General features: G+C 40.4%; 1 protein-coding gene across 3 annotated transcripts in view; it reads right to left on the bottom strand.

Moving 5' to 3' along the window:
• Positions 1–26,697, bottom strand: part of LOC124136696 (gonadotropin-releasing hormone receptor-like) — a 92,839-nt gene that overhangs the window by 33,721 nt on the left and 32,421 nt on the right. For 2 of the 3 annotated variants that reach the window (XM_046502693.2, XM_046502691.2), the window contains exons 3-4: positions 12,610–12,814; positions 1,380–1,481 (exon numbers count right to left, since the gene is read on the bottom strand). In XM_046502693.2, coding sequence (XP_046358649.1) covers positions 1,380–1,481; positions 12,610–12,814 — 307 coding nt within the window. The remainder of the gene's footprint in view (positions 1–1,379; positions 1,482–12,609; positions 12,815–26,697) is intronic. The other variant, XM_046502692.2, reaches the window with a different exon arrangement.

The raw sequence follows: 26,697 nt of genomic DNA, 5'->3' as shown, positions 1-26,697 counted from the left end.
AGGTCTTCAGCAACCCATGCTTGTCGTAAGAGGCGACATAACGGGTGGTCAGGCGGTCAGGCTCGCTGACTTGGTTGATGCATGTCATCGACCCCAAATTTGTGGATCGATGCTCATGATATTAATCACTAGATTGTCTGGTCCAGACTCGGTAATTTACAGGGCGCCGTCATATAGCTGGAATATTGCTGAGTGCGGCGTTAAACAACAAACCAACCATCCACGTTTCTGGCTACTAAGTTCTTTCGCAAAATGTATCACGCGTATTAACAGTTTTCTCATGTCATCGTATCCCAATTGCGTGGAACGATGCTCATGTTGTCAGTCACTGGATTGTCTGTTCCAGACTCGATTATTTACAGACCGCCGTCATATAGCTGGAATATTGCTGAGTGTGGCGTTATCAACAAACAAACAAGCAGAAAGTAGAAAATGCATATGCCCATGTCAGAGTAGAGATGCACATGTTGTTTAGGGCATGACCTTCCATAATATGTCAATCAGGAGGTAAGGTGAGGTTAAGTGGGGTTTAACGTTGCGTTCAAGAATATGTCACCCTCATAGTGACGTCATACACGTGTGTGCGTGGCTGCTTGTACCAGTCCACTGAGATACCTGACTCTGAGGCGGTCAGTCCTTGTTTTACCCTTTGCCGGGTGCCAGTAAGGGTAACAACAAGTACCATATTTTAAAGTCGTTTGGTATGACGCGGCTAGGGGATAGAACCACCTATATTCAGGTGTCCGGGTTGACTCTCTATCCACTACACTACGGAGGCGTTTTGTCCAAGGTGTAGGTATTTAGAGGGCAGAAACATGGAATGTATCATCATTCATGCCATGCCTTGAATATAAGGATAGGAAGTTCCACATCCCCGAATGAAATTGTAAGGGTAGAAAAAAATATTTGTTACATTGAAAAAGGCTTCTTTTCTTCACATATGCATGAATACCTACCACATGAAGCAGCTTGAACAGTCAAAGCATGTTGTGTCCAGCAGAAATCACAAAAGAGAGGTGTCATGTGCTGGACGCTAACCCAAGAGACTTACAGTAATTGTTGGATGTGTTGTCAAAAAAGCATACACAACAAGACAAAGATGCAACCTTTGCTACCCACAAATAGTCTCTAACCTATCACAACAACAAGCACAGAAACAGTAAAAAGAAGAAATAGTCTACAAAAAAACGAAATAGGTGACTTTGAAGTAACTCAAACTGAATAATGACACCAAAAACGAAATAAGAAAAACTAGAACTGAAAATCATATCGTCTAAATTGGAAAGCTGTCGGATCTGGTGATCAAGAATGATAACTGTAGTTATCAAGAACGACAACTGCGGGGTACATGCCTGGTTCTACATCTACTGTACATGTACCTTTGCTGCCGGTGCAGCCCGACATACACATGATGCCTTGGTATGTCTGCCATTGATCTGCACAACGACGCCTCTTGGCGAGGCACGATATCCCATCTAAAACTGAACAAGAAATCATTATGAGGTAAATTCATTAGATCATGTTATCCCAAGAATAAATTATGCATAGCCAATTTGGTCAGGCTCTTTGATGCCGTGTTAATCTCTTCTGTTGCTGTGATATCGGGAAGGTAAACACATTAAAGTATCCATCAAGCAAACTTGGGTTAAGAAGCAATTGGCCAGCACGATATCATATTAATTATACAAACAAATCTTTACAAAAGATGTTATGAACTCCCCTCACTAATAGAAACTAGACACAAACAGAAAATGTTATTTCCATTTAATCGTGTTGTGGGCGTGGGTCCGAAATAACTCCGATAATTTAATCTCACTAATAAGTACCAAGACGATAGAGCGTGTACCCAACTTGTATTTTCGTACGTAGGAGTTGAACGCCATAAAATCGATGGTGAGTATTTCGAAAATAGCAGTCTTCTTCAAAACGCAACATAAATGTCATTTAACAACAGATATTCCCCCGAAATATCCAACAAAATTGAATATCACAAAAAAGAACATCCAAATTTCGAGACAATTATGATTAAGTGAAACGCACAGGCGAGCAAATATTCCAAGGTGAAAATATTTTGCCTGCAAAATGTCAATCAAGCATTCTGAATATGACTTATGGGACATCCAGTGTTGTGACGTCTAACGTTTCTAAACAAAACATTTCATTCCAATGAATATATACCGCTATTGCACAGCTTTTAAAATATAACCCAGCAAGCCATTATAACACAGGTCGTATGTCGATCGAGGTGAGGTGAGTTACGTTTTGTTGGACTCCCTTAATGCGATAGCCGGTATTCTTCGTGGACTTCAACGATCCTTAATACATTTATACATGTACACGTGCTGGGGTTGGCGCAAGGGTATACTCAGCCATGACTGGCTATTCATTATTCGTATCCACATAATGATTGGTACGCAGCTTGGGTTCAAGTTAGTTCTTCTACTACATGATTACTCACTACACATTGTGTAGTACATGTGTGGGGTCTCGAACGAAAGGTGACGTCATTCTTTACTATTTCAATGGGTCAATTCATGGCGTCATGCTGCTTATACTAACTAACCAGGATTGACGATCACTGAAATACAGTGAAAAGTGATAAAATCGAAGTGTAATATTTACAGTCGAGAACATGAAAACTATTGACACATGCTGCTGTAAATTCTCAAATTTCAATCAAAGGTCAATTGACACTTCGCGTACGTCATGGATTGTAAAACCAGACATCACACAAACATTCTGACATCAATAATCGGGTCGAGGACATAGTTAAGTGATATGAACAAATTGAGATTAGACACCACACTGAGGGCGTTCAAGACACAGCGAGATCCCTCGGGATGTTTCAGATAATGTCTTATATACCCCACACTACGAGGAGTAGGTTGGCCGTTGTTGGAATATATATCAATCAACTAGCAGCGAAGGAATTCACGGAAGGCATATTTGCCCGGAGTTGTTGTATTCAGAGCACGGGAAAGCATAAAGCGAGATTGATCCTCAATGTTATCCCCAATGTTAGGATGTGCTAGATTAATACAAGAAATGGAACTGTCGCCAGACATCTGAATGTCATTTGCATGTCTGTGCGTGTATATAGGCTTCTTAACGCGAAACAAGTTTATTAAGCAAATGAGTCGGCTTTCACTCCGTCTTGAACAGTAATCAAGTTGTTTGTATGTTGTTTAACGCCGCAGTCAGCAGTATTCCAGTCACATGACGATTGTCGTATTTACGTAATATCACGGTGTGTCAGTCTGCCACTTTGTTGAAACCCAAGGGAACGGTTATGGTGTACAACCTAGAAATATAATCGGGGCGAATCTGGGATTTTAACACATGATCATAGGTTTCTGGCATGCCTGAAGGACACAACACTGCACAGCGAATTCCGGCACCTTTCCCCTGGAGAATTAAAAAGATATTTATGTCCTCAGTTGATTAAGCAAGAATTATCCAAACACTTTTCATATTATAACACAGTGACGCCTCATTAATAGAGTCAGTATAGTTGTGAGTCAAGCTAAATTAATGCATGTGTTAAACGTATTTTCCATGTAACGATAAATATACGTGATCGGCATTAATCGTCCGGCTGTCTGGGTTTTCGGATCAACGAGTTATAACTGTAATTGCTTCCAGGTCAAACTGTACATGGATTCCTAACGATTAGGTTAATAGGTGCCAATTCTATTTCTTGGTCGTCTCAAATTAATCTGGCGCCAACGGTTAATCACGATCAATGCGCATGACTGGATATAAGCTTCATATATGGTTAGGTGCATCAGTGGCACAGGACGTGACCTACATGCGTAATGGCATACATCCGTAACACAAGACGTGACTTGCATGCATGATGGGATACATCCATGACTTTCATGCATGGCGGGGTGTACCTGACGTGACCTTGCATGATGGGATACCTCTCAAGCACAGGATGTGATCTTGCATGATGGGATACCTCACAAGCACTGGATGTGATCTTGCATGATGGGATACCTCACAAGCACTGGATGTGATCTTGCATGATAGGATACCTCACAAGCACAAGTCGTGACCTTCTTGCATGATGGGATACCTCACAAGCACAAGACGTGACATTCTTGCATGATGGGATACCTCACAAGCACAAGACGTGACATTCTTGCATGATGGGATACCTCACAAGCACAAGTCGCGACCTTCTTGCATGATGGGATACCTCACAAGCTCAAGACGTGACCTTCTTGCATGGTGGGATACCTCACAAGCACAAGACGTGGCCTTCTTGCATGATGGGATACCTCACAAGCACAAGTCGCGACCTTCTTGCATGATGGGATACCTCACAAGTACAAGTCGCGACCTTCTTGCATGATGGGATACCTCACAAGTACATGTCGCGACCTTCTTGCATGATGGGATACCTCACAAGTACAAGTCGCGACCTTCTTGCATGATGGGATACCTCACAAGCACAAGACGTGACCTTCTTGCATGATGGGATACCTCACAAGCACAAGACGTGACATTCTTGCATGATGGGATACCTCACAATCACAAGTCGCGACCTTCTTGCATGGTGGGATACCTCACAATCACAAGTCGCGACCTTCTTGCGTGATGGGATACCTCACAAGCACAAGTCGCGACCTTCTTGCATGATGGGATACCTCACAAGCACAAGTCGCGACCTTCTTGCATGATGGGATACCCCACAAGCACAAGTCGCGACCTTCTTGCATGATGGGATACCTCACAAGCACAAGACGTGGCCTTCTTGCATGATGGGATACCTCACAAGTACAAGTCGCGACCTTCTTGCATGATGGGATACCTCACAAGTACAAGTCGCGACCTTCTTGCATGATGGGATACCTCACAAGCACAAGGCGTGGCCTTCTTGCATGATGGGATACCTCACAAGTACAAGTCGCGACCTTCTTGCATGATGGGATACCTCACAAGCACAAGACGTGGCCTTCTTGCATGATGGGATACCTCACAAGCACAAGTCGCGACCTTCTTGCATGATGGGATACCTCACAAGCACAAGTCGCGACCTTCTTGCATGATGGGATACCTCACAAGTACAAGTCGCGACCTTCTTGCATGATGGGATACCTCACAAGCACAAGTCGCGACCTTCTTGCATGATGGGATACCTCACAAGCACAAGACGTGGCCTTCTTGCATGATGGGATACCTCACAAGCACAAGACGTGGCCTTGCATGATTTGATACCTCACAAGTACAAGTCGCGACCTTCTTGCATGATGGGATACCTCACAAGCACAAGACGTGGCCTTCTTGCATGATGGGATACCTCACAAGTACAAGTCGCGACCTTCTTGCATGATGGGATACCTCACAAGCACAAGACGTGGCCTTCTTGCATGATGGGATACCTCACAAGCACAAGTCGCGACCTTCTTGCATGATGGGATACCTCACAAGCACAAGTCGCGACCTTCTTGCATGATGGGATACCTCACAAGTACAAGTCGCGACCTTCTTGCATGATGGGATACCTCACAAGCACAAGTCGCGACCTTCTTGCATGATGGGATACCTCACAAGCACAAGACGTGGCCTTCTTGCATGATGGGATACCTCACAAGCACAAGACGTGGCCTTCTTGCATGATGGGATACCTCACAAGTACAAGTCGCGACCTTCATACATGGCGGGATACCTCACAAGTACAAGTCGCGACCTTCATACATGGCGGGATACCTCACAAGTACAAGTCGCGACCTTCATACATGGCAGGACACCTCAGTAGCATAGGAGATAACCCGATGCTTCTCGAGCACCTGTGGTGTTTTAATCATTCTGAGATTAAATACCAGTATATCGTTAATTGTTTTAACATATCACTTTCAGTTTACCACATCTGTTGCTATCACTAAAGCAGTAACGTTTAGAGGCGTAGTCTTACACACACGCGCGTTTGACACCCTTCAGATTTGACACTAGTGAATGAGGGGATAAATGTGGCTTTTTACTGTCGAATCAGCAATGTTGCAGCCATTCGCGGCAGTAGAAAATAAAAGTGACAAAACCATTTCCATATTCGTAAGAAACCTCCGATAAAAGTAGAGACCGTTGTACGCTTTCGAATATATCATAAGCAAGTGGTTATAAATAATTACCAAATAGTGCTTACCAAAATACCACTAGTCTACATGACTGTACTTGTTTCCGGCAGTGTGACTCGCACTTGGGTCAACTTTCCTCAGCGACAAACACTCAATATATGCTTTGTCTAACGGCCGAAAGTGCTAACAGTTTCATTATATATTTTTCTCTCAACACAGAAAAGCTAACAACTATTTTTTTCTGAAAAAAACTTTGGTTTTATCAATAAATCAATCGCACAACTAATCGCATAGTATTTGACAAAACATTAACTACATAAAAATAACAGGTTAAGAAATCTGCTTATCTTCTTAAGTTGATTTTCGATAGTTTTATCTGTAATAGGATAACTTTGGTCACTAAGCTGACGCTTGGGGCTGAGTTGATTATGAAAGTCATAAAGAGAATGTGAAGCTTGATTTGTGCCCCAGATATATGTGCAATATTACGGCAACATGCATATAACTAGGGCAAGATAAATGTTTAGCCCGAACAACTGACGCAAAGTCAGTAAAATGACACATTTTTATGAAGTGTAATCAAGATCTGTTCTGACAAAGGGGTTAGGATTTGCCTTGTCTGGCTTCGATCCGGTTTATCTAACATGACTGAATATTCGTGCGCATTTCCGCGAGAGTTATTGTTAAGTGTATTTGCGAGCAGCAAGTGTCAGCTCCAGCGAGTATTTAATGTCTGTCTTTTCTGTGCACAGTCCACGTACTTGTCGTCTTTAACGACAAGAATTGTTTTCCGTTTCTTTCTTTCTTTTTTAAATCAAGTCTTAATCAGACTCCGTCTGTGAATGATGAAACATAATCACCAAAGTAACCGACCATACCCACCCGATCCATTTCGACTGGTTATTGGCCTGCATTGACGTTTGTTATCTACTTGGACTGGGGCGATGTTTCTGCTGGTGTACTGAAATCGCAGAGTTTCATAATAAACTCAGCAGCATTTATCTATGCTGAGTCAACTACAAAATATATGTTTGGGCAGAAACATTAAAACTGCCCCCACTGTTTTGCAAAACGAATATATTTCTCAAACATTTTTCTTTTATTATAAGCAGCAGAATCTCTGCACTTGTTCATACACAGCAGACGATATTCTAATTTAACATATCGCTTTCATTAGTTTCAACAGAATCATCAAATGCACTATCGTGTCACAGGCTCTTCTGGTCGGTCCGTCGATCACTTGATCACCTGCATGGCAGTAACACTGCTGTCCGGCGTCAGGCAATATATCGAAAGAATACTTATTTTTTATGCAAATTGAACAGCGGATGCTACCGGTGTAGGGTGGGATTTGCCTACCATTTTGAGTGGTGTCATGACTAATTTTCAGTAGTCCATTGATATCATTTTCACAGCTATTTTGCCCTTTACGCCAAATAGAATCTGCTTCGGCGGATAATCAAGACTTATTGCATTGACGTTGTATACTAGTATTTACGATAAACAGTGGTTGCTGGAGTTCTGTTCCAACCCGAATGTCCAATGGGTATTACAAAAAGTACAAGGCACTGGAAACCTACGTGTAATCTGCCCACGGTCGAAAGTCATAATTGTTTGTCCAGTATTTTACCCGTCACAAGTATATAGCTTCCTCGTCAGTTCCTGACAGCTGCACATGGACTCGCAGGCGTCTCTTTTTTTTTCGGCTGCTTTTTGAATTTCACGGTATTACCTTTCAACACTGTACGATAGAGTCCCGCTAGCCGAGCGCCTACGTAGAACGATGTTGCTAATCACAGGGTTTTGTATCCATAACCATTTCCTTTTAATGATCAACTTGAAAGTTTCAGACGGTAGTTGCTTCTAACTTTATTTTGAACTTGACATTTCGTTACGTCGTTGTTTGCATCAAACTCGAGGACAACAATAAGTGTACAGTGTCATACGTTGCTTTTAGAATATATCATCGCGACGAGGGACACTTAGGGCTTCATAAATGTATTGGGTGTGGTAGATCGATCATAAGATTACAGTTGAAACACCATAGTTTTATCCAAAACGCTTTTAAAATGAAAATGGAAAAGTGCTGTTGGGCAGTTCGTGTTGTTGCCATATGGTATACTTGACGTCAATTGCATTCCCCGTGTCACGATAATAACTGGTCCGGTCAAGAGTGATGACCTCGTCTTCAACATCATTCCAGAATGAGATTTCATTGACTATGTGAATGGTACAACAGGCAATACAATACCTTCTTATCCTTACATTATACCGCTAAATGGAAACAGTGGTGAAAGGAAATATGATCCAAATTGGACTGTGTTTCACTGTTGACTCGGACAGCATCAAAGAGGATTTAGAAAAATATAATTAATAGAGATACCATTATATGGATGTGTTTTTGATCTTGGGATTAGTAAAATTGATAAACCCTGCTATGCTTCTGGAATATGCAATCTGGGAAACTGTCTCTGAAGTTGAGAGTCTAATGTTTTTGATGTATCACCTGGGGCGCAAAATCCCATCCAATCAAACCGTGTAAACCTGAAGTTGATCCTTATTTGTCGACAAATAACAGCAAATCTGTTTTATGGAACACATGAAGAAAACACGATGATTAAGATTACACTACAACAAAAACGCATCCTACTTTAACGCGTTATCCTTTAGTTCTGCCAAGCATTTCCAAACTATTACGATTAACCAAGTCATTCATTGCACAGCGCTGAGATAGACGAGAGAATGGTCAGACCACCGGCTCCATCTCTCTCACTACCTACAGGTGTGCCTAATGGTGCATATTAAAACGGACATGAGAGTCTTAGGTCTTCAGGAATTGAACCAAAATCAGCGTGGGCGTAATCAGTCAGTTGAAAGAATGTTTTCTTGATGATGAATTCAAAATTTGCCTTCACATTACCTGATGGACAATGTCAGCGCAAGAAAACACTCTACACAGTTCCTCATCACATCAGGCAATAAGGAACAATATATGAGGGTTCACTTCTTTGATTGACATTTAGATTGAGATATATTGTTATTAATACAAACAATAAAGTTACTCGTAATACGTATCTTCGTAGGTTCTTTTGGAAAAAAAAACTAATAGAAAAATGGCCATTAGGGCGAAACAGATAGCAATATGGTTGTCTTTGTCTCCCATGTAACGCACCCATCAAACGGAAGTACCCTACCAGTTTACTGGATAAACATAACTGCTGTTATAAAGTTATAATGTGATAAGGAATCGAGTTAACAAAAGATCCTGATACTGAGTAATGATCACTAGCACAGAAAGATGGACTTTCTGAAAATGTATTACCTCTATCTGAGATGATTAGCAAGGATAAAAAGACTGATTCAAGTCAGTCACGAAAGGTTTTCAACCATTGTTGTCTAATGAAAAAGGGTAATTAGGTACCTACATTCCGCCGTAGGGTTGTCAGAAAATGATTCTATTGCTTTATAAGGAGGCAAATTCACAAGATTTACATGACATTTGAAATCAATTGCCGTGTATGCTTTGAAGACTAACCTGAGGGACATATTTCATCGAAGGTACAGCTCAGAGTTGAAATGGCATTGTACATTACAGATCCTAAATTAACTCCTTTTATCGTACACGGCGAAGTAATATGAATATTACATGGCTTTATGGTAATTATAGTCATTGGTGTTACCGATGTAAACCCAGTCACTTTTAACTCTGCGCAGTGAAAGCATAGCTAAGGTGCTGTGCTGTTGGTATTTCAGTTCTCTAACTATATACTGATATATTTAAACCGTGACGGGTGGGTTAAACGGGACTGAGACAACAAAGGGGACACAGAAAGAATTCCATAACTTGTACCGATGTCACGGATTGAACCTACAACATGACGCTCAAGGCCTCTAACACTATGGGCGACGGTGGCCCAATCATCTGATGGGTCGGAATTCGCTGCGCAGATTCGTGTTAGAAACCAATGATAGTGGGTTCGAATCGCGGTTCGTCCTGATTATCTTTCTTTTTGTGACAGAACTGTACCTGCGGTAGAGAGTTTCACAAAAGTGGTAAAAGTCTGACCTGCATCACTTCAGGCTTTGCACTCAAATCAAGCTGACACGCCGTGATATGAATTGAAAAGTGTTCAAACCGCTGTACTGACTAACTATAATCACCAGGTTACCTAATCCACAGAATACAACGTGTATATAAGATAATCTTCAGTTGCCTGTTTTGGTGAAATTCCGATATAACGCGCCTCTGTAATCATGTTGTAATAAAGAAGGGGAAGACGGTGCATTAATCTGAGAGTTAGCTATGTAAAATAACGTTTTTGTTTCGCATGCGTAATTATGCTTTTCAGAGCCTGATGAAAACGCCTATTCCTGGAATTGCTGTTCATTTAAACGAGAGCGATTCAAACTCAACTCTAATTAGAAGATTAGAAAATGTGCCTTTCATCAAAATTCTGATCGAAAGTTATTTTTCTTTACGACATAACACGAAGCTAATCAAGATGGAAGTATTAGATGTTCTTTTTTGTTTCTTATTTTGTCAGCTGGTTCAAAATACAGATAACCAAAAACTAGGATCTCTTGTGCTGGTTGGAATCACGCGTGTTATTATTGAAGGCGAACTATTCATTTATTTTCCTTCGAACTTGAGAACAGGTGCGACATATTTTTGATCAGTACAGTGTTATTTCGCTGTTCGTATATGTATGACGTAGATAGGACAGCAGACATTATTGGCATTTTGAAAATATCTTTGTGTCAGGTGCTACCGCTGGGAATCATTACAAGTTGATAGGGATTCTTAAACGCATGCTCAGGATAAACTGGGTTGTACAATCACCCATGCGTTCAGCAGATGTTTCGAATGATCATGGAACGGGTTGTATTGTTTGTTTGTTGCTTAACGCCGTACTCCGCAATATTCCAGCTATATGACGGCGGTCTGCAAATAATCGAGTCTGGACCAGACAATCCAGTGATTTACACCATGAGCATCGATCCACGCGATCCCGTTAGTCGCCTTTGACGGCAAGCATGGGTTACTGAAGACCTATTCTAATGCGGGTCTTAAGTTTCTGGTGTAACACTTGAATAGGTACATATATTTGCAATGTATCAGCAGTTCGATACCATTAGTGTTCTCTGGCATCTCTGCAAGCATATATTTATTACCTGTTAGCAACAAGTGTGAGTTGTAAGGAAGTGAGACAATGTTTAGCAATATTCCTGCAATTGTGGGAACATCATAAAAGACCTTGAAGCATTGTACCTGTGGACTTGCATCAAATCAGGGTCTCCGACGAGCCAACGTTTTAACTTTGGGGTTATATCCAACTCCTTATAAGAATAAATCGTTTCCGACGATTTGAGTAATGTTTCTGAAAAGAGCTTCAAAAGCTGTTACCACAGAATATCGTAACCCATCTCTTAGACGGTTTCATATTTTGAAACATATCTATTTATTGCAATTCAATCTAATATCTTGTTTCAACAAGCAATGATACGTGAGGCTCGAGAATATCCTATTTCTCATACACCATTGTGTTCTTATTGATAACACTGGTGCTACACTAGGTCAGTCAGTCGTGTCCATATCACATGTCTCCTATGCACCCATTAAAAATGCTACATTGACCTTGCAATATAATTCTATTAGAATCGAGAACTGTCATAAAACTATAAAACCACAGTGGGGATTCAGGATCAATATTTTTGTACGTGTACATTTTCCTGTCGTTCTCGCCGACTTAATAGATCGTGTTGTCAGGTTTGGAGACAAACCGCGACTGTGTTGGCCTTTGCTCATAATATCAGTCACTGGTTTGTCTTGTGCAGACTCGATTATTATTAGGGTGGAATATTGCCAAGTGAGGCATATAAAAACAAACACACACATACTCTATTAAAACATCAAGTTGCATATCCATCAGCTACGATATACAGTGAAATCCGTGACCGTGCCGTGACCTGTATAGATTTTCAAATGAGTATCGAGTATTATGTCTCCTTTTATATGGGAGCAAGTAATCGCCTAGAAGGCTGGGGTCCTAGAGTAATGGGTTCCGGTTCCGGAATAATTTCGCCACGTCATATTTTGACCGTATGAGACGTGATAATTAGATAAACGTTTCAATCCGTTGTGTGATGAACACTGTACAAAATAACAGATTCCATTGGATTCGATAATTCGAGTTTAGAGTGAATTGGCTACATCAGCATCGTTACATTCTTCTCGGCTTTGAAGAAATAATAAGGTACGCTTAATTATAGATTATAGCGGAAGCATAGCTTGGCTGATTCCGACAGCTGAATTTGCAGACTACAAACCCGCAGCTATTAAACTGCACTGGCGCGACTGAACAAAAAGAGATCTATCCAAATTGATCGTTGTACAAACACACCCAATATTTGGTGAAGAAACGAATTCAGTTATTTTAGTTAATACATGTAGTAATAACTAATGTTAACTTTTGAATAATGTAACTTAATTTCATGTTAGCTATTCCAAATAAAACCACTTTATACGCACCTGTGAATTCTTTTGACTTTCTTGATATAGTGCAGAAAATTAATCCATAAGCCGTTCCTATGGTAACAAGTGGAATGACAAACATGAGCAGTAGGGAGGCGACTGTGTACAGTTGGCTCTGCCACTCTCCAGCGTACGATCCGAACGTGACACACTGGTAAAAGTCTTCTACAAATGGTCCTTTTTTCACGTTGAATATAATGGCCTGGAACGAGAAAGGGAACATTTAATTAATACCACAAACATAAATGACACATCTGTTATTAGATATCTGAATTTATCCTGCTATAGATTGAGGGACACAGGTAACATGCTTTCATTCTTGGCTCACTTGGCTGAAAGTCAAATGAACTTATGTCACGGCTTACTGGTCCATTGTCCTCTGTACACGTTTTCTCTGGACCAAAGAAGCAACCATTTGCATAGATGCAAAGAAAGACGTTTCTTTTTTGTGATATAAATGTTTTGACCTTGGTTTGACCTTTGCAGATTGACATCACCCGTACTTTCAGAGTGCATATTTTACTTTGATAAACACCTCTACTGAAACTGCTAGGCTGATATTCGTTAAACATATTTACACGTTTCAAGCCTTGGGAAATATAAACTTTGTGTAAATGATTTATTATAGTGACAATGTATAATCAGAAATCTGCATTCTGATTGGTCCGCCATCTACGTTAGATCATGATGTTGCTGATCGCCGCATCAGCGAGAAGGAAAAGAAACACTTCTTTCGCAGTGTCAAGCGATAGAAAATTTCAAATGCTGACTTTAGAAACGTTGCTGGATAATGTGTCGAGGTCTCCAGAGTATTGATAGTGTGGCAATATGTCTTTGATGGAAAGCTCGAAGAACAACGATTTATATCTCCAAATTAAGTAAATATGGCACACTGCGACGCCATGTCTTTCTCGTCACAATGTTTATATTACTTGTCTGTACGACATTATGACATCATAAGAGGGGTGTGTACCTAACGTTGTAAGGGCCGCTCCATTTTCTTGAATGGGTTTTAAAAAATATTTGAACGTCATTGTTGACAGGTAATTCATTTTAGTGTCTTTGTTGATATTTTAATGTGTTAACATTATCAAGTGAGCTGCACTTCTTCAGCCCAACCTAGAAGTTTGTCGACTTTCAGAAACAGTTTAAACCTGAGGGGACGTCTTCTCAAAACGGGAAAATATAAACGAGTGCCTACTTTTTCGGAGTGCTGAATGTTTTGACGTTATTACCACTTTATAAAAACCCTGGTCAAGCTTGGATTGACGTGTACGATTGATATCAAGTCTGATGGATTAACTCTACGTGTAAATTCCACTTGAGGATTTATACTGTTATTCGTATTTCAGTGAATTTGTATGAACTTCTAAATAACTTTCTAACTCTTCTGAATATATTTCAGTTGCATCTGTCAATAACATTCAATAAAAAGGACGTTCACTCTAAATAAGTTGACAATTTAAGATTCCGATTGGATAGTCATTAAATTCCGTCATATAAGATTGCTCTTCTGATTACATCTTTGAGTTATGAACGACCTGTCTTCAAGAAGGCTTAATAAGGTTTGTCTTTTTATACTTCAAAGTTATGTTTATGTAAAGTTTTGTATTACCAAATACTCACGAAAAGTAACAAGATATTCCTAAAACTGCTGTAAATTTCACATAGCAAATGAAATTCGGTGTCGTATATACTCAGCAACAAATGCACAGTAAATAAAATTGGTGTGCTGAGGTGAAATGGGGTTTAAGGTCGCGTCTGAGATTGTTAATGACTTTTTTATGCGAGTCCATTATCAGTTTTCATGTCGCTGTTTAACTTGAATAGAACACGCAGGCAGAGCACATTGATTTAGAACTGGGCCGACGGTCTATCCGATACATTACGGAGGCAATCCCACTTTTTAAAAACAGTAGGTGCGTTGGGGTAAACGAGAAAGTGTAATATATTTGTGGATATGCCACGTCTGTCCCATTATGACTGTTGGCCTGCCATTGGGACGGTCGTACTAGCAAATGTATGAATCTTGAAATATCTTTTTCAATTTCCGTTAATTTCATGACCTTTATCTTTCAACTTCCAGATGTGCTTTCAGAGCTGTATTAAGATGGATATACGCTTGCCAGGGTACACACTCGACAACACCGGTTCGTCCGTACGGTGAAGTCATGAACAGAATTATTATATTAATCTTGGCAATCAATACCAACTCTCCAGCAAATGAATAATATCTTACAGTTGAAAGATTACAGTATATGCACCTTGTTTTATGGCGGTTTTCATGTGAATCTGTTGTCGTATTTGGAACTGGATTTGTGTTAATTACCGAGATGCAGACCGTTTCTTTATTAGTCATTATGGTAGAATAGACCAACGGGTAAATTGTGACATTGCTATGTATATAAGGGTCTCAATTAAAACGTGATTTGAGTTTAATATAATATTATAATTCAAATTTATCATAGATACCCTTCGAAAGGAGTCGATCATTCACATCGTACATCAGAGTGTCTCACATTTTAGGATGCATTATAGATAAAGAACATCAACGATCAAATGACATGCAAAATGATACCCTGACTGATGCAAGGTCCTATATTGTAGATGACTACATGCACTTATACACCAGTTTAGACACAAATAAACATGTAAACATGTACTCTGGACAACAAACTGGACGTTCTGGAAAAAATGTTTTGTGCCCCCACACATCCCCCACCTCTCCCCCCACCACCCCTTCAGTATTCCATATACAGCAATTACCGTCTCAGTTGTGCGTTGATTCATTTACAAAAAGAAATATCATTTTCAGTTGATAAACACAATCGGATTTATAGCATGAAGATATTAAGTGCGTACGTCTGCAGGTGGTCGGAGTAAAAATTATATGGGTCTTCATAAGACAGAGCAATAACCTTGCTTGAATATTAAAGTGAACAGAGATATTATTGACACAGTCCTCCCCTAGTGTTTTGACTGTGGTTCATATCGTGTGATGTTTATCATTGGTTACAGTGTGTCTGAACAGTCGGTCACAAAGTGGCTCTATGTCACAGCTGCCAATGCATTTCATAACTATTACATATTTATTATTAAGACAAAACATCTCATGCTTGAAATACCTAGGCTTAGGTTGTCCAATAAATTGGGTTTTGGACGTCTGAGACTGTTTGGGTTCAACTGGGTTGCTCATATAATATGCTATTGCTATACCGCAACGTCTATTTTCTGTTTTTATGAAATGTGTAAAAAATCCTCAATCTTCATATGTATGAGTTCTGAGAATGGGATGTGTCATCAGGGCTGGATACGTTTAGAAGAGCGGAACATTGTTTTTGAGGAGAAACACTAGTTCCAGTCAGACTCCCCTTGTGGCAAATGGGGCGGTCGGGTAGCCTAGTGGTTCGCTCGTCACGCCGAAGACCCGGGTTCGATTCCCGACATGGGTACAATGTGTGAAGCCCATTTCTGGTGTCCCCCGCCGTGGTATTGCTGGAATATTGCTAAAAGCGGCGTAAAAGCAAACTCACTCACTCACTCTTGTGGCAAATTGTGTATTAAACAAGAAGAAGCAACCAGGTTCCTACTCTCTATCATCGACACTCCACCATCGAAGCCTGCATTCTATCTCTAACACTATCCATGTTCCTACTGTCTATCATCGACACTCCATCATCAAAGCCTGCATTCTATCTCTAACACTATCCATGTTCCTACTCTCTATCATCGACACTCCACCATCGAAGCCTGCATTCTATCTCTAACACTATCCATGTTCCTACTGTCTATCATCGACGCTCCATCATCAAAGCCTGCATTCTATCTCTAACACTATCCAAGTTCCTACTGTCTATCATCGACACTCCACCATCCAAGCCTGCATTCTATCTCTAACACTATCCAAGTTCCCACTCTCTATCATCGACACTCCATCATCAAAGCCTGCATTCTATCTCTAACACTATATTGTAGATGACTACATGCACTTATACACTAGTTTAGACACAAATACTCTGGACAACAAACTGGACGTTCTGGAAAAAATGTTTTGTCACCCCCCCCCCCCCCCCCCCCCCCTCTCCCAACACCATTCTATTCTGCATTCTATCTTTAACACTATCCAAGTTCCTACTCTCTATCATCGACACTCCATCATCAAAGCCTGCATTCTATCTCTAACACTATCCAAGTTCCTACTGTCTATGGTTTACACTTTCCCATCCAAGCCTGCATTCTATCTCTAACACTATCCAAGTTCCTACTCTCTATCATCGACACTCCACCATCCAAGCCTGCATTCTATCTCAAACACTATCCAAGTTCCTATCTCTCTGTCGTTGACACTGATATGGCGACCTGTCAATGACAACCTTTTGTCAGAATGAAGATTCAACAGGCTTCTTGCCATGTGGCCATGACATATATATCTAGATTTATTCAATTGCCTTCAATGAAATATGCTAATCCCAGTTGTTAATCCTCATCCCAATTGTGGTGCACATTTAGTGTCTCCTTGACACCTACATTTCTGCTACTCTTGACAACTCTTCGTTCTTTTTCGCGGCTCCTTCCAACAACTGGTCATGGCAACATTATCTGGCACTCACACCCGAGGGCGACCCAGCACAATGTATAATGAATGTTCTTTGCTTCGGCTCATGCCCTGATAACATCGTGTCTGAACAGACCACCAAAATATTATTCTAAACGACAATTTCACACCTGCTAGATTCAATTACTTTCAAAGCTGATCTTTCTCCGCTCTAGTGAAACAAACTACTTTCATTCACTAAAGCTGACAGTTATTCAATATGCAAGTAATTGTAATTTCTACCCTCACTACAAAAGTGACATGTAACTTAAATAGCTTAATCCATCACTAGGGCTGCCTTGACAGCCGATATGTTGATACACACTTTAAGAGAGTTTCTCTTTTTCCATGTACGTGGGCTTCTGATAGCAGTCTTCATATAAAAATAACATTTTCTTCATTGGTTACAATTACATTCGTATTACAATCGGGCTTCTTCAAAGCGGTGAACGTATAAGGCCTTCATCAAATGGGTTTTCCTCCCAAATTAAGCTGACACGCCGTGATATAACTGACGCACTCAATCCAATAAATGTAGTCCAAAATTGTACGATGTTTTATTATTACTTAAATCAGGAGCCAACTTGAATACAAAGGCTACTCAAAACCTTAACTGTTGTTAAATGGCAATTCAAGGGATCCGGAATCCTACATTTATCTGGCACATCCTATTTCAACCACGACGTGAATCTAACAAAATCAATTAAATTAATGCTTGATAATGTTTACTTAATAAACACAGTCATCGTGTATTTATTGATTTATCCATCCATATACTTGACCCATCACCTTTTTTCTTACACTTCACCGTTTAGATGAACGCTCCAATTGTCTATATAAAGTGAGGCCCGCCTCCGTTGTGTAGTTGATAGAGCGTCTATCCGGAAAACGGATTCGGATTCGATACCCTGGTCGCGTCATACCAAAAAGTGATAAACGATGGAACTTGTTGTGACCCTGCCTGGAACTCGACATTAAACAAGGACTGGTCGGCTCGGAGTCAGTGGTGTGTCTAAGGGGGTTTCCATGTTAAATTGCGTAAAACCGACATACGACATAAGACACAACATCAGTACAAGACAACAATCATACACACACGCACGCACACGCACGCACACACACACACACACGCGCGCGCGCGCGCAATTCTAGATATAAAATGATCAAGCACTCAACGAAAGTGTTTATTTCTGGTAAGAAGAGTCCACTGATAGACTAGACCTTGAATTCTGTAGGGGCTTGGCAGAATTACGATTGAAGGAGTTCAATACAGATTATGTAATTGACACATAAAACATAAAAGCTGTGCATTAAGTCAACTCAATACTCGGATCCATTTAAACCTCATCACCACACATAGATTAGTTTCTGACATTGAGATGATTAAGCGCAGCCTTATATATATTCAAAACAGATACTATCAGTAACATAATTCAGAAGGCAGTTAAATGCATTAAAGCTTGTTTAGTGTTTCCTTAATGAGAAGGTTATATCGACCACATACATCGCATGATAAGCAGTGCTCTTCGGGAAGATGCTTATTTAATACACTCATTTGCTTTGATGTGAGCACGTCAATGTTGCATCTTATCACTAAAGTCAAATTCTCCACGCCGGAAAAGGAATTTGTAGAGATTTTATTTCCACCAAATGGCCATACAGGCACATAAAGAGCACGGTTTGACCCAGATTACAGATGGGGTGATGCTGCTTGGCACAATTTGTAGGTCCTGTTAATGACGGAATCGATAAACATCAATATAATGTTAACCATTTCCCAAGAATCTGTGGAAAATGCGGGCATGGGAAATAATTTTTATAAGAAGTTTATAAGAAGTTTGTATTTTACGATGATATTAAGTGCAGTGGTCCGTACATAGATCCGCCAAGTGGTCCGTCCAGTGGTCAGTACAGAGATCCGTCTACTGATTCGTACAGAGATCCGCCTAATGGTCGATCAAATGGTCCTTACAGAGATCCACCAAGCTGTCCGTCCAGTCGTCCGTACAGAGATCCGTCAAGTGCTCCGTACCGAGATCCGCCAAGTGGTGCGTCCAATGGTCAGTACAGAGATCCGTCTACTGCTTCTTACAGAGATCCGCCTAGTGGTCCATCCAGTGCTCCGTACAGAGATCCGCCAAGTGGTCCGTCCAGTGGTCCGTACAGAGATCCGTCTACTGGTTCTTACAGAGATCCGCCTAGTGGTCCATCCAGTGCTCCGTAGAGAGATCCGTCAAGTGCTCCGTACCGAGATCCGCCAAGTGGTGCGTCCAATGGTCAGTACAGAGATCCGTCTACTGGTTCTTACAGAGATCCGCCTAGTGGTCCATCCAGTGCTCCGCACAGAGATCCGCCTAGTGGTCCAATCAGTGCTCCGTACAGAGATCCACCAAGTGGTCCGTCCAGTGGTCCGTACAGAGATCCGCCAAGTGGTCAGTACAGAGATCCGTCTACTGGTTCGTACAGAGATCCGCCTAGTGGTCCATCCAGTGGTCCGTACAGAGATCCGTCTAGTGCTCCGTACAGAGATCCACCAAGTTGTCCGTCCAGTCGTCCGTACAGAGATCCGTCTAGTGCTCCGTACAGAGATCCGCCAAGTGGTCCATCCAGTGCTCCGTACAGAGATCCGTCTAGTGGTTCGTATAGAGATCCGTACAGAGGTCCGTAGAGTGGTCATTGCCACGGTCACACCTTTGGTGCATAACCGTGTGTACATGACGGGAACCAGAAACATTATCAATTACTCAGCAGGCCAACCCCAGGTGCCTTGATGAAATCTAGCAACGCATTATTTACATACATTTATGTCGGGCCATAACTCATCCAACGTGTGACGTTATACATGAAAATCTGTGACAACATTGTAACAAATGTCATTATACTGAGATGCGCTTGTTGAAATGACATCATGACATTGGGTTACCAGTCGACCTCCTCTTGACAAACTGGTTGTTCTTCGTAAACGGCTTTCGATTTATTGTTCCTGTTTCCGTGAGTGTAACCAATACAAGCTCCACATTATGACAAGTTACCCCCAAGGGTTATGGAGGAGCTTTCCGGGCCGACTCGATGTCGCGAGCAACGTTAAATAAGTTGACAGTGCCTACAGTGTCTGCACGGACGCACGCAACAGAACCAACCACGTGAGATCCAGTACAACAACAGTTCTGTGAAGTGATACGTGTACATCATATAGTCAGTGAATGCATCAATATCAATGTTGCATTTGAGTATCTATACATGCTTAAAACGTCAACTGGTTGCACAACACTACGTAGTGTGGAGGAATGAACAATGGGGTACTAAGTGTAGAACGAATACTCTTCATATGCTGACCATATTCTCTGTAATCAATCACATGTCTCGCGAACGCACGACAACTCACGATAGCCACTTCCGCAAAAGAATCCATTTGCCAGGACTGGTCGGAATGTAAAATAAAGTCAGGGGCTAGGTCAGCCAACTATATGTAATTGTTTCTTCTCTCTCAGTTATTATCAACTGTCATCGGTATTCACGAGAGACGTGTTTGTCTGGTTGAAAGTATGAAGCTAACAGTTCGCTGAATTGTTTCATTATGAACACGAACAATCGATGAACTGACCTTAATAGTCAATTTCGTGAATCCGGAATAAAAGAAGATGCATCTTTCTCATAACCAGTAAGTACACCAGAAAGTCACATCTGTAGTGTGATGTAGTTTCAGAAACATTTGGAGATGCAGTTTAACTAACAATGGAACTTTGGTTATGTTAGTAATACGTTTTGTTTGTTGTTTAATGCCGTACTCAGCAATATTCTCAATGTATGAAGGCTGTCTTTAAAAAAAGATAATGCAAAATCGATAACCGTTGCCTGCCATGATATATGCCCATACTCACAGTATTTATATTACACCCACTCTTTCCATTTACAAATACTGACAAGTGGTTTCATCGAATGTACCCCGTGGGACTGATACTGGATTTCTTATTCTAAGATCAAACAGAAAGGCGATACAGGGTAACAGCATTAGCTAGTTAAGGATCCCTTGGCAAGGAAAGTCAACATTTAGTCACTTAAGCTTCGCCATGTGCGCGAAGAAAGTGACATTGAATTATGGGTGAAGAATTAGAATACAAATGCGACGTCATTTTAACTTTCATTACTGCTTTGAATTAACTAATTCAAATGCAGCGGCATATTCGGTTGCGCAGTGAGCCCTGGTCCAAATAAATCATCGTGCAAATTTTAATCCTAAATGCCTAGTTCTCGCATCATCATTCCTCTACAATAATGTCAGTCATTCTTGCTATTGTCGTTACCTTATCAGGATAGGGATTTGCAACCCCAAGAGGGCGGCTAGAGCACTTAATATTTTATCTTGAACCAAATTAGATTTTAATAAAGCGTACAGGCAAAGTTAACATTTTGGCTGTTCTGTGAATCAGTTCCGTTTTGAGATGTTTTGAAATGCCAGCGAAGAGCCTATAAGTACACTGTTTTGCAAGACAAAAATGGCAGTCATGGAAATGCGCGTTAATGAGATTTCTGAAAAGAATTAATTTGTTTATTTGGTGAAGTGTTCTCACTTTGACGGGTTTTCAAAAGAACGTCCACATATGTCGTTACAATTAGGCGGTACCACATGAACAGATTGTCATTGATGAAACGCATGGATAACATTTAAAGTGATCTTGATATGCTTGTTTATCATTTCATCAAACCTCTTTATGGACGAGCCTTACATAATCAGGCCACGGATGAACATTTTATTAATACCTTTTATTTGTTTCCGAAACAAAGTCGTGAATCTATATTCACAGAGAAACATGTTACTGTCTGTCAAACAGTAAAAGTGATTACTAGGGTTTCAAGTACTGTCGCGAACTTTATGTATCAGTGCGACAAGGTACGACACATATCCTTTGGAAAGTGTTCATCAATTTTGACAAATATAGATTCATAATTTCAAAGAACATGATTATCTCTATGTACATGATGCCGATTAAGTCAGGCAGCCTGGTTAATACCCTAGCTTAGTTCCATATCCAGGGCCCACTTGCACAAAGCAATCTTAGCGCTAGACTATTGTAAGCCGAAGTGTGGGAGTTAGCTTAGCGCTAAGACCGCTTTGTGAAAGTGGGCCCAGGACGTCATGCAGATGTACTTGAAGACGAGCACTTGGAGGAGGCACACAATTGATTATGTTCCTGTTATATGTAACAAACGTCAAAATCACTTGCTATTCTGAAAATAAATGAACCGGCTCTAAAACTGATCATCTATGCCAAAACAATGTAAGGCAAAACGTGCAAATGTAAATTACACAATGAATTAACACTAAGCTTAAAGTTTGTTTTGTTTTTGTTTTTTTGTTTTACGTCATATTCAGCAATATTCTAATTGTATGAATGCGGTCTGTAAATAATTCAGTCTGGACCCAACTATCCAGTGATCATGAGCACCGATCTGCACACTTGGAATACGATGACATGCATCAACAATATCAGCTGCCTGACCGTTAGTCGCCTCTTTCGACAAGCATGGGTAGGTGAATACCTATTCTAATGCGGATCTTCTTTGGTGGAGTTCACAAGTTGAACATAGCAGTTCGTGCATTTATCAGCGTCCCTTTATATCGCCGATCTACCAGTCAGTGAAAATTGTTCACATATTTGAAATACCTTAAGGTTCTTACCATAGAGGAGACCCGTGAAGATCAGGGGTAGAAAAGGTCTTCAGCAACCCATACTTGCTGTAAAAGGTGACTATGTTTGTCGTAAGAGGCGACTAACGGGATCGGGTGGTCAGGCTCGCTGACTTCGTTGATGCATGTCATCGACTCCAATTGCGTGGATCGATGCTCATGATGTCAATCACTGGATTGTCTTGTCCAGGCTCGATTATTTACAGACCGCCGTCATATAGCTTGAATATTGCTGCGTGCATCGTTAAACAACAAACAAAAAACCGTAGAGGAAAGGGGGTTATTTAGTCTCCTCACTTCGATAAAAAAAATATGTGGTACTGGCAAATGTTGTGTCCGGTCACATCCATTATTGATTGTTCAAGAGACAAAACCTTTGAATAGGTTTTAACTACGCGTTTGCCCTTTATCGTAAAAAGAAGCTTCCGCATCCCCATTTGCTTGATGAAAATAGAGAAAAACCGTGCTATCAACTCATCAAACCACAAGTCTTGTGATACGGCTAAGGGTTTTCGGCGGTGCTGAATCTTATGTATATTATGGTATTCATTTTGTGTGTAATGAATTACATTGTTGGATGAAACTACACTTACAATATTATTCTGCAAACCTCTTATTCAATTATGGTGGCGTTTGTTAAACCATTTGAAAATGGTAAAGGAAGCATGTATCAGCAATTACTTGTAACTCCGGTGAAACGATTTGTAAAAGCGTGGCGCCATGTATTCTAAGGACGATCCAATATTTTAAAATAAAATGTAGTTTCGATGTGCACAGGGGGCACTTGCGCAATATGAACGGTTGGCAGCCACTTGCACGATTCCGGTACATAAAAAAATAAACCAGACATGACACCTCCTTACACAAAAGAATTCTCTGCTTCAAGCAAAGTCTATTTTGCGATTTCGAGTGTATAATAAGGATATGAAACCAGGTATTCGCCAAATGGTTAGCTTTTCCTGCCCCACCGCAGTAACTCGTCACACCCGTCCTGGAGTTATTATATTGCTCGACATAAAGGAAAAGCAGACTATTGGAAAGCAGAACTCATCCCTCTTGTCATACCGACTTGTCGTGAATAGTGAATAGTTGGTTGTCAGTTTAATGAATGTTTATGCACAGGTCTAAATGTGAAACAGAGGAGGCGTTCTCACTGGGTTCTTTTTCCCGTTCAGGTGGATAAATCTATTGCATGGCATTGGCCTTTTTATCATTATTGAACCTGAGACTAGCGATGTTCATAAAGGTTATTTTTGTTGTTGAAGCTCCTGTGTTTTGATGTTGCTAATACCAGCAAAAGGTCCGATTCATATGCATACCTAAAAAAAGAGGGGGGGGGGGGGGGGGGGGGGGGGGGGGGGCAGAGAGAGCAAGGAGGGGAGCACAGTTGGTGTCGTTGGGAAGCCTACTTCATGCCTAAATGTCCAATCCCCAAATTTCGGATGATAATGACTTAAATTTTGGTTCGTTTCTGGGATTGCAAAATCCATAAATTATTAATTTCCACTCAAATCCCTCCTCGACAGAAAAAGGAGTAACGTTAATGTCTAAGACAAGAATTTGTTGATTCATTTGCTGAAGCCAGCATTAAATTAATCTCATTTGCACGGGTTAGGATGGACCCTTAGAATCCAATAAGAAAGAGGTATTGACATGTCTTAAGGTTTCAAGGTAAATTCAAAGGTTGATAGTACTGTTACAATTCATCAGTAACTATCAGTAGTTAATTAGAAGGAAAGATATTGTGTTTTTAATGTGGAGGTACGTTACCCTTATATATATATAGGTAATGTACCTCCGTATTAAATATATATATATATATATATATATATATATATATATATATATATATATATATATATATATATATATATAATATATATATATATATATATATATATATATAACACGCCAAATTGAACAGAAAGTCTTAAGTCGAGAGCGTTAAATCTACAGGTAAACTTGCTCGGCATTGAAGACACAGTATCGTTTGTCATTTCTATGAAAAAGTTAAGCTCAAACTCTTTGGTGGTAGCTGACTGGTAGCGTCAAGGGTTGAGTCCAATGACCAATGATAAGGAAACATCGATAATAGCCATTAAGCAAAGTTTGGTGACATATATGCTCAAACAACGTACCAGCATTCAAAATGTGTAGCACGGCAACATCGTAGGCCAAGTTGACTTGGCCACGCAAGAGAAAATCAAACAAACCTGGCAATGGTTAGTTCCCCACCTCACTATAATGACGTCCCATCGCTCATTGTGACGCAGAAAATATTACTTCACAGTCGGCTATATTTAAAAGAGCCAAGCTCTCTGTGGTTCCTAAAATACACTCTCTTGGTCGAATCATGTCGTGTTTTCTGCCCAACAGGTATTGCCACTGTGACGCTTACCTTAAATGTTCTTGCACAATGAACTTTTCTATGAATATTGGCTTAAGAGGTGATGCGGACGTCAAATCGGCTGGTTTTATCAGAGGTAGTTGTTGTGCTTTGGTATCTCTGATTAACCAATTAGATTCGAGTAATTTCCCCATTTATGGTAGAATAAGGATTATGACAAACACTTTTGTATTGTTTAATCGAAGATATGGACTTAAGACATATTAGGTAACTCAATCTCAAGCTGAGCAATGTTTCAATCTTTATTCCGTCCCCTTTTGCAAGGCCTTGCAATCTTGCAGCTGTGTGAAAAGTACAAGCCACAATGGATGAAAATAGAAGGGCATTTCTAAATTTCATTTTTTTGTGGCAACAAGAAAAGCAAGACACAAATAGAATCTTCTCGCCATTGAGACGAGGAACGTTTGTCTAAACATTCACCAATAGTATAACGTAATGTAAAATGCAAGGCAATAGTTATAATGCCAGAAGACTTAAAACGACAAATGTTTTCTTCATGTTTAACATACTCGTAAGTTTCTTGAGAGGTGAATGCCACAAGCGTGGTAGGATAAAGCGCAAACAAGATGGTTTGGCATGTTATTGGCAGCGAAAACCTACAACAGAGACGGTTAATTTCGCGGTTAGAAAATGTGATTGAGTTTCAGAGAGCGAATGCCTTTGGCGCACTAGAGCTTGTACTTTCTGGTCATCCTGGGAGTTGTCACATGCGCGAGCAAAAGATTCCTGAAGGTGAACTAGTTCCTGGTTGCCTTCAGACAGCTGTTATAAACTGAGTAGAAAGGTTTATATGAACGAAATGTAGTGATTAGACGAACACTTTCAAGACCAGATGTGTTGTGTTGAAACTCCTCTTTCCTCCCCTTGTCGTTGCATTGATAATTTAATAAGAGACAGTGTAACACTGTTTACTGCTAGGTGTTAGCGTCGTTATTAGATAACATGTTTACGTTGATAAAAGCGGCACTGACGTACATTCTACAGACAGTAGGGAAGTGTTTTGTTCTTTTTGATAACGGACGCTAAGAAATGTGCAGACACATTATTATATTTCACTCAAGGTTTTTCATGTTATACAAAACATAATATTAGTATACAGCAATGTATTCATAAATATTAATGATCAAAACCAAGAATGTACGAACAGCGTAGTTTATAGTTTTTCCAAGTATAATTGACTAAAAGTATGTTTCACTGAACGTCCGAAATAGAATGTCCATTTTCGTTTCACTCTTGTGGTCATGCCTGAGTGATTAGGTCTCAATTAGCATGGTCCGCGTTGTTATCACGATAGTTAATTAATAATCGATCGTATTGTCGCGCTTTACATCACTTCCTGTAATGAATTATGCATAATCAATATGCATACGGCAATTTGGGTCAAGTGGGTTCTTT

The sequence above is a fragment of the Haliotis rufescens genome, unplaced genomic scaffold, assembly GCF_023055435.1.
Source record: "Haliotis rufescens isolate VD_foot unplaced genomic scaffold, xgHalRufe1.0.p SCAF_1, whole genome shotgun sequence".
Taxonomy (NCBI): domain Eukaryota; kingdom Metazoa; phylum Mollusca; class Gastropoda; order Lepetellida; family Haliotidae; genus Haliotis; species Haliotis rufescens.
This window is presented reverse-complemented; position numbering and strand designations above follow the sequence as displayed.